The sequence below is a fragment of the Colias croceus genome, chromosome 1 (assembly GCF_905220415.1).
Source record: "Colias croceus chromosome 1, ilColCroc2.1".
NCBI lineage: Eukaryota > Metazoa > Arthropoda > Insecta > Lepidoptera > Pieridae > Colias > Colias croceus.
In genome coordinates, this window is record NC_059537.1 from 12,946,962 (window position 1) to 12,957,281 (window position 10,320).

The 10,320-nt window shown below is 32.0% G+C and overlaps 2 protein-coding genes across 12 annotated transcripts in view; one reads left to right on the forward strand and one right to left on the reverse strand.

The window, feature by feature from the left end:
- LOC123696491 overlaps nucleotides 1-2,518 on the forward strand; it is a 63,605-nt gene extending 61,087 nt beyond the window's left edge. For all 11 annotated transcript variants that reach the window (XM_045642687.1, XM_045642712.1, XM_045642705.1 and 8 more), the window contains one exon: nucleotides 544-2,518. In XM_045642687.1, coding sequence (XP_045498643.1) covers nucleotides 544-615 — 72 coding nt within the window. In that variant the 3' untranslated portion in view covers nucleotides 616-2,518. The remainder of the gene's footprint in view (nucleotides 1-543) is intronic.
- A 2,925-nt stretch (nucleotides 2,519-5,443) lies between these two features.
- LOC123694732 (ubiquitin-conjugating enzyme E2 N) lies at nucleotides 5,444-6,786 on the reverse strand. Its single transcript, XM_045640233.1, has one exon. It carries the CDS (start codon nucleotides 6,563-6,565, stop codon nucleotides 6,110-6,112), a length of 456 nt encoding a protein of 151 aa, XP_045496189.1. The 5' UTR covers nucleotides 6,566-6,786; the 3' UTR covers nucleotides 5,444-6,109.
- Between the last annotated feature and the right edge of the window lie 3,534 nt (nucleotides 6,787-10,320).

The window sequence follows — 10,320 nt, forward strand, 5'->3', positions numbered from 1 at the left end:
AGAATTAAATCCAGTTATGGACACTGAAGAATTTTATTAAAACAACATAACCTATCTTGATACAAAATCATGTAATATTTCGTACACTTAACTACTATGAATAAAAGTAATATCAAATTTTGCTAAGATTTATACAAAAATTCTTATAAACAAAATTGTGTCCTCACTTCCTTAAGGATTTCCTTAGTAAAAACGGATTTCTGATAAACGAGTCGTAGCAACTAAACATAAAGTTATGCCATCTTCAAACATTTTGGCCGAATAAGATAAAGTTTCGTATTTTGATAGCTTATGAACTAAACTTTTATTCTAAGTATTGCCAAATTACATAACGTTAATTTTGGTCTTATTATTTAAATTTAAAATTTATTTTGTCCATTACTGGATGCTTGTCCACCACTGGTGCCGTTACCTTGGGTAGCTATACAAAAATTAAAAAAAATACTGGAATTAAGAAAAAGTTGGGTACATTGTATAGTGAAAAGAAAATTTAATAATGAATATTTAAGTATAATCTTTTTAATAAACCATTCCTACTTCCAGATCCTAATGAAGACGATGCCTACATCAATGTTCCGACTGCTCACCGGCCAAGAGAACCCCGTGTTCATATAACGCGAAGTGCCTCACACTACACAATACACCTTATCCATACATTTGGAATTAAATCGCTATTTCTATACTCGAATCACGGAAACATAGTACATTTAATGCTGGAGCTAATTGGTCCTTCGAGGACGCTTTAAAACTAAACACTGGTGAAGCATTTGTAATTTTATATGACACCTGAATCTGGCTTGCAATTCGTAGTCCTAAAAAATAATCATATCTATACTAATATTATAAAGCTGAAGAGTTTGTTTGTTTGAACGCGCCAATCTCGGGAACTACTAGTTCGATTCGAAAAATTCTTTCGGTGTTAGATAGCCCATTTATCGAGAAAAGCTTATCATCACGCTAAAACCAACAGGAGTGGAGCAATGCGGGTGAAACCGCGGGGAACAGCTAGTATTTGATAAAGCGTGACTATAACGGACTCGACAATATTTACTTAAAAAATCACACATTTTGGTGAATTTCCAGCAAGCGATTTAGTGTCCTAAAGCTGTGCTATAATACTCAAATCAATGGCTATACAATGTGATGTCTTACTTCGGATCGCTTATGCTTAAGTGGTTAAGACTAGATCTAAGTTGTATATTTAGTCGGTTATTATTTGCTATCAATATTGTATTAAATTATTTCACATTGGTTAATTTTGATCTAGGACTTGCCCGTTTTTTACTTGCCCAAATACTTGTTTATAAAATAATTTCTTTTGGTAAATTTTTTTAATTACCCAGTTAAAGTAAAAATTCTTGACTTGGTTATCTCTTTATTGGTAGCAAATATAACTATAAAAATTATCATAACAAATGTATACATACATATTATTCCATTTACTAATTTATTAATACGTATAAAATGTGAAAAACTCATATCTGCTTAGATATTATTAATATAAGTGTCATAGTTATGCTATATTACGTTTTCCCTCTAATCAAATTTGATGCCATTTTTGCCGCGAATTTTTATGTTTTTTAAATTTTAATTTAAAATTATTGGTTGTGTAACAATATTTTGTTGTTTTTTATGTTAATTTAAGTAAACGATTGCCATATTAATATAAGTTATTTAAAATTTTCATCATTCCATTACTATTTTATCTTTTAAAGTCCCTCACCGTGCACCATAGTTCAAATAAGTTCAGATTTTAAATGTATAGCTGATGTAGGACGGACGGGTCTTGATACTCGCTGATGGTAAAGTATCAAAGTTATCCGCGACTATACCGAGACCATGAATCTCAAGTGATCATTGATAAATAAAGAATTGATTAGCGGATAGTATTAATAATACATTATTTCGTGTAGCGTTTCAAAAGATATGTCATATTTTGTAAATTTTATAGTGTGGCTATAGCGTTACTATATTATAATCTATGTGTTTCATAGCTAAGCTTAGCGCGACAAGGTTTATTTATGTATAAAATTATTATTGAAATGATATTTTCAAAAGTGTATGATGTAATTCGTGAAGTAACCCTAATATAAATCCTGCTTTCTTGTATTCTCAATATTCTGATGCTTGGATACATTTTTTTTCATTCTAAAAACACCGATTAGTCGAACATTGTAGTCTCGCCCTTACGACCAATATCTTAGTTTTATTTTATTAATTTTAGAATACTGTTTCTATTGAATACCTACCACTTGATATAATTTAAATTGAACACTTCTATTCCCACCTAAAATCCCGCTAAGTATATAGACAATACAGTCTGACATGTAATTTTGTATTGCTAGCTGTTGTGAATAAGATTTATTTACATTGAAATAAACAGATAATAAATAGCATTTTATTGTAAAAGCTGGTATATTGTAGGTACACTATAACATGTGAAAAACTATTGTTGTTCTCATTTCTAAGAGTATTATTCTAGTCTGCATTAAAGTTAAGAATAAATTGAACAAACTGAGGTTGTATTTTATTTTTTCCCGCCATTGTGTTTATGTTAATATGAAATGTTTTGAATTTCTATTATAAAATTTTTACAATACAGAACATTTCACATGACATAAAACTGAGATATACTAGTTATAATTCTTCAAAACGGTAAGCTAGTATTGCGTTTAATGATGGATAAATGAAGGAAATTATCCTACCTACTACCCTACTTCCTACTACTAATATTATAAACGCGAAAGTTTGTGAGGATGTGTGTGTGTTTCATGTTTGTTACTCTTTCACGCAAATACTACTGAACCGATTACAATGAAATTAAGCACACATAATGTAGAGGGTAACTTGGATTAACACATAGGATAGGTTTTATCCTGGAAAACCCACGGGAACGGGAACTATGCGGCTTTTCTTTGAAAACGCGGGCGGAAAGCTAGTTCTCACATAAATACTTAGGCAATAAGTGGTACATTTATCTAACTAGGTAGCTATTAATATAACTTAAACCCATGGGTCGATATAGGTACACTATCTATCAATGTTCGATGTTTTGTTCGGTGTATTGCTCACACCAATTAATGAGCATTTACCTGTAACATTTTGTTGTGCTAGAAAATATATCGAAGAAGCATTCGCTATTTCTTATAAGTAAAAATTTTACCGAAATACGCTCATTAATTGACTAATTGTACATACGCTTTTAAATCAGGAAACTAACAAAAAGTTGAGCATCAAGTTCGAATGGCGTTTCGTAATTTCATTCGTAAATTTTACAATCGGCGATTGCTTGAATTGCTCTAGGATGTAGGTAGGGTATCAGCACCCTCATTAAAAAAAATTGATTCAAACTTAGTTTTTACATAAAGGCTTTCCAAATTTCTGTTTACGTCTCAACTTTGGTAAAATTTTACATTTATACTTACTTTCGTTATTCCTCTTAACACAATTGTAAATCACAAATCAAATAACGAATTTGCTGTTACGCTTTTCTAAACCATAAGGCCTTATCATACTAGCGGTTTTCAGCTGATTCGGGGCGGGGTGGGCGCGCAACGCAACAAATGCGTCGCAATCACGCTGCGGCTGCGTAGCGAAAACGCTGCGGCTGCGTAGCGAGAACGTCGCGTTCGCGTGGCAAATATGTTTTCGTTGCGTGTTTATAACTAGCAAATTATCGACGTACACTACAAACACCGACTATGAAACGTAGCCTTATCTCTGTAACTCGACATCGGTTCTACCTCTATTTTTGCATTAACAGAACTTTTATACCAGACTAGCTGTTGCCCGCAGCTTCGCCTGCGTGGAAAAGATAAATAAACATGATACAAATGTTCATCCTCTATTTTATCTCCTTGGGGGTAGAATTGATCAAAATCCTTTCTTAGGGGACGCCTCCGTCCTAACATCTACCTGCATGCCAAATTTCAGCCCGATCCGTCCAGTGGTTTGGGCTGTGCGTTGATAGATCACTATATCAGTCACCTTTGAGTTTTATATATATAGATTACAAACCATGCAATGGTAGCCATTATGATAGAAATTCTATACCATATAATTAGATACTATATTATGAAACAAATAGCCGTGTGAATATGTTAATAATTAACATTCTATTTAAAGCAATATGAATCGAAGGTCTATTCTTATACCTAACTTATCAAATTGAAACAATTTAAAGTTGGCAACACAGTTGATTTCACAGCAACATTATTTAATATCACATAATTTCCTATAGTGTCTTCCGGTAAATAAACTAAAATTATTGAGTACAAATGTCTATAAAATTCCCCAATTTAAATAAATTATTTATGCTAGTAAATAATGAAAAGTAATAACTCGGCAAAGTCTGGCAACTGGATCTGGAATAAATCATAGACAAAAAGCTTGAAAAGGATATTAGAAAAGAGTACATACCTATTACAAAAAGTTGATCACAATTTTGACAAAATTGGTTCCAAAATATAGATAGGTATAACTTGAAATTATTGTTTCTGCATTCATATTTCCTTCTCTTAGTACTTACCGGCTACTTACATTCATCCAATTAGTGTTAAGTTTATTTAACTAAAAAAAGACAAGTTAATTGATTGAAGATAATCCCTTTACTATTCATTACCACTCATATTTGTTATTATAACCATATTCCATTCCTATTATAAAACCAAAGCTCAAATCGCTGCGTTAATGAAGCCTTTGAAATGATAAAATTGGATAAACCTAACTTGATTTCTCTAAGTCATAGAGCGTGTTATTGTCTATGCATGTAATTCACATAGGGATATTAAAATAAATGTTTCACACATACACAAATCAGCATCATGTTATTGTGATTAAATTTATAGGTAGTTTGAATAAATCTGTAGGTTAGCTTGGCATTTCCATGTCTACAAACTGAAAACAAACAGTATTTCTTGCATTTAATTTGATGTTTAAGCTATCCAGTTACACTAATATTATGTTCAGAGTTCTTGAAGGCAAAAATGTTAAGAAAAATTACATGGTTCTGTTATTCCGGGAACACAAATCTATTTTCTAGTTTCTAGCTGTCAAATTGCACACCACTGTTTTTAGTACAATAAAAAATTAAGCGAAATTCTTATTGGTTTACCATATTGATGTAGCGTGAATAATTATTATGGAATAGCCTGGTATTAAATTTCAAATAAAAATTATAATTTCAATTTTACTATTAATTCACATCAAATATTGTCTGCTGTAAACAATCAAGTCAATTTCTAACATATTAATAATAGAATTTTTAAATTACATTACATTTTTCCTACATTGTTGTTTAGTATAGAATAACCCAGTTTGTATCTTCAGGATAAAAATAACCAAATGACACATCTGCAGCGCTGAATAAAATACAAATCTTCATCTAACCTTCACCTATGACTATTGTCAGTATAAATAAAAGATAACAGAAATAAAATAAGGATTAGCATTTGTATATTATGTATTTTGAAGTTGCTCACAAAGCCAAATTAAATTTACATAAATACAATTATAACTTTTATACAAGTAAATAGTACACATAAGATTCACAGAAAACATAAAACATTATTGATTACTGAAATAAATTAATTATTTTCCTTCCTCTGTCTAATAATTATTCAGTATCAATAGAGATCAGGGAAATGATGTTGCATTTATATAGCACTTAATATTGATAAGATTCTGGCAAAGGCAATGAACTTTGTGACGATACACACTATCCTTTGTATAAAATTAACCAAACTTCATAACCATGAATATATACATTACAATAATCTCCCGATGTTCTTTAAATTTGCTATTTCATTACAGTAAAAAAATATGCATACCTAATATCATAATGAAGCTACAAGTGAGGGGAAACAATGGGCTGTCGAATCGTGCCGAGACGAGGAGGACTACGTTCAGATGCAAAAGGTTAACCTGAGCACACCACGGTGTCACAGCGATTACCTCAGCCGATTTATTTTTTTCACAATTGTCTCTTCACAAGTTACTGGTCTAGGTTGTAAACATAACTTGCACTCTTAAATCATGATAATAATATAATTATGTTAGTTTCTTCCACTTTTCTCGCGTGTGGGGAGGCACTGGTTGCGACGGCGTATGCTCAATTATCCATGGCATATCTCCTTGTCCAATCCTTGGCGTTTCGAATTGCTTCGCTTTCGTTAACTTTCCAAAGTTCGGCTACGTCGTTTGCGAGGGGGTCGTCGGGGTTAGGCGCCGATAGTAACGCCTGAATGGAAAGGAGAACGGTACGAATTTGCAGTGCTGGGCTCCACTTATCCTTCAATATATCCAGGCATATGCGACCCAGCCGGTCTATGTTCGGGTGGTATATTTTCGTTATAAACCTAACCTTAGGCGCTGACATTGGATAGTCTTCTGGCAGGAATAGTTCTAATTTGAATAATCCTCCTTCGAACGGTGAGTCCTCTGGGCCGGTGACGATTACGTGAAAATAACGCGCATTAGTCTCGCTAGGCACCGCACTTATTCCCGGCACGGGTTCTTGCATCAATCGCTGTGTCTCTTTGATTATTCTACGTGGTAGGGCTGCCATTTTATATATGCGGTCTAGCGCAATTTGTCAAATGAAACAAAGTAATCATATAATTTCAAAAAGTATCTAACTGTCTCTCCACTGCACGTGTGTATAAATATCACTGAGGCACGTATTCCAGACAATTAAATTATAGCAGCATTTTATCCATGATATTGCTGAAAACGAGATTACAAAAGCGATGTTACAGAGCTCACTTCAATTTTTAACTATGAAATGCCATAGATAACACATGCGTTTTTCATGACTAGAATATTACATATTACAGATTAAATAGAATCTATTTATTTTTTAAATTAAGTTCATAAATATATCTTTACAACGCTATTAGAAATATTTTGTTATTAAAATTGCTATAATATTTATTAATTTATCGAGTTTCCAATTAATCTTTATAATTTCATTGCATCTTAATGTCAGCACTGAAAATACAAATTGGTTTCTACTGTGGGTTTCTGTTATAAATTTTATGTCCAATTAATATTATTTCAATTTCAAATTATCAATATACCATGCGAAATTCATAAAAATAATTTATGGTATTCGTGCTGATTTACACAGGGTCAGTAACTGACTACAAATTCGAGGCAAATCAGTGCTGACCCGAAAAAAAACTCTGTGTTCAGATTTGAAGTCAGTACAGAGGCTTGAAGTCTATGTAAACAGTTAAAGTCAGTCGCGGCGCCGCGACTGACTTGTCTACTGACCCTGTGTAAATCAGCACTCATGTAAACGGTTGATTGTGAAATCTTAATCACTTAAAATAATTTTTTTGGTCGATCGACTGGTTTGTTTTATTCAAGAACGCTAAGTAAGATCTTTCTTAATTTTATACTCCTTATTTTTATAATAGTCTGATTGATGATGTTACTATGATAAAACTCAATTTGTTGTGTATCCGACATTAAAATACCAACATTAAAATATAGCAAATGTCTATGGTATGTGTGCTGCCATTTTTTTAATTCTTCCTTTTTTTCATATGGCAATTAATCGTTTTAAATTGATTTGAAAAAATCACACGAGATGGCACTGATCTATAAATTTGATCACAAAAAAAACGAAATTACAATACACAATGTAGGTAATGTAAGTGTTAAAAAAATTTATTAATTCACAGTAAGAATGAGTTGAGTTATTAATGGATATTACCACCAAATAAAATATGTGACTCAAGAATTAGTGAAACTTTCATGTTTTGAGTTTTTCTGGGTATAGAGGTGCAGCTTCTTTGTCAGCACTAGCGGCCAGCGGCCTTTCCACTTTCTGCGGCAATGCTATGACAATTAGGTACCTACAAAGCTATGTTTTTGGCTGAACCAGCCGTGATTGCTACACCACATTTTTGTAAAACTATCAATCTGAGCAATAATAACTTGTCGTTTTCTAATAATGATTTCAAAGATGGAGAGCTTTTCACAGCTTCCACAATTTGCTTTTCTACCTTTTAAGTAATTTTTTTTATGTTGAGTTTCAAAGAAAATGTTTTCGTTTCTTGTTACTTACTCGTTATTTGCTCTTTGGTGTGGCATAATTGAAGATTAAACCAATAATTAGTATTATTATTATGTACTGCGTACTAACTACGTAAAAATATTAATATGATTTACTCACAATAAAATTAGGGTCAAAGTTATAACTCGTAAGCCGAACACTGGCAGGACAGACACGGGGTCCGGGGAACAGATTCAGAATCCGAAAGATCAGAAATTAACTCCTTCATCCGTAAAAATTAAAATGTGATACTTACCTAGGTAGCTTGAGTCGGGGTATATTAGGTACTATAGGTAATAATAATTGGGATGACATTGAATAATTAAATAATGTAAAAATGAATAATTATAATGACAAGAACATACTTATGTACAACCATTGTTTGTTTATTTTTTGTATTTTGTAAATAAATTAGAGCAGAGGTTGAAAATTAAGGCCCAGAAAAGAATTTATTTTATTTTGCCCATGCCTACCTACCACTGGCGAGTCTATAGTTATTTAGATATAAGATGATGATATTTAAGATGGTAATGAAAATTCTTAGTGTTTCACGAGAATGCAGTAATAAAGTAGGTAAGTATTGTGGTTTTACAACGATATTAAATTTACGTTAAGCTTTTTATATATATTAAGCCGTAAAGTGGACATTACACCTAAATCTCAAGCGCTCACTCGTAAAGTTATGAAGCGATTTTTGTAAGACGAAGCCGTAAAAAATACTTCGTAAAATATAATATGATACCTATTATACAATTAGATTAGGTAGGTATATAAAGATCTGTGCAGAATATTGCCTATTTTTCTTATGAATCAAATAAGATTAACACTTTATTATCCCATTATCTCACAAGTCACATGTCAAAACGTAAGGTGAATTTCATACTGAAGTTTTTTATGTTTTTTGTTACCTATATCCTTAGCCTATATCTAGCTACTAGTTATTATTCTGTGCCTATGTGTTTCTTTTGGAATTTTCAGGATTTTTCCGATGGGTATCAACATACTAATATGATATCAATTTATAGAATAATGAACGTATACTTTGTACAACAAACAGCCTATAGGCTCGTTACCTACTTACACAAACGTTCTAATTATGTTCATGTTTTATAGGTACCTACCTACATAATTAATGTGTTAACAATAAGTCGAGATTGTTTTATTAATATATTATCAAAACATTGTTGCTAACGCGTGGCAAGCTACATAATATAAGCAGCATACTAGAGTATAGTTACGGCAATGCAGATATATTTTATTGAAACGTCACTCTAGCCTTAGGAACATTAATAATAACTAGCTTCCGCCCCCGACTCCGTCCGCGCGGAAAAATTAAGATTTATTTTTTTTCTACGTATTTTTCCGGGATAAAAAGTATCCTATTTTATGCCCAGGATAATAAGGTATAATTATACCAAGTTTCATCGAAATCGAACCGTTAGTTTTCACGTGATGCCTGAACATACAGACATACAGACAGACAGACAAAAATTTTTTTAATCACATATTTGGGCTTGGTATCGATCCAGTAACACCCCCTGGTATTTATTTTTTCAATATTTTCAATGTACGGAATTGACCCTTCTACAGATTTATTATATGTATAGATTAGGTACGTTACAACATACCTACTTACCTACTAGCAGAATTGCCGATACTTATTAAGTTAAGAAAATATTGAATCATTAAAATTTAAGTAGGTTAGCAATTAAGAAATTATTCTGTTCAAAAAGCAAAAATAACAATCTGTTTCTTTGCTTAGTTTTCAAATTTGTCCCGGAAATCTGTGTTTTTGTTTAATGATATTAGCTTTGGTAAATTATAGGTTAATTTTACACACTAGGCACTCGAATCGTAAATCGTAAATGTCGTGGGTTTCTATTTCGTGTATCTACTAAAGTAGGTTTGCGTCATGACAATTTATTTATGTTTTTACTTTTTACATACCTACATAATAGATGCAACCTTTTTATCTCCCACACAGATTGTACTGTATAACTAGTGTATAAAGCATATTATAGTTACCGTTGTATAGTTATTATATTATATTAATATAGTTTGGTAATTTGGTACCTATGCAGAAAGATGGTCTGGAATTGCTTTGCTATTTTGTATCAGGTTCATCAAGACACTTGTGTTGAAGTCTACCAGCGTTGTATAAATCCAATTTGTTCTTAAATGTAATATTTCATTTTAGTTTATACATAGGAACCAGGGATGTTGCGGATGCTGATTTTTTCACATCCGCGGATGCGAATGCG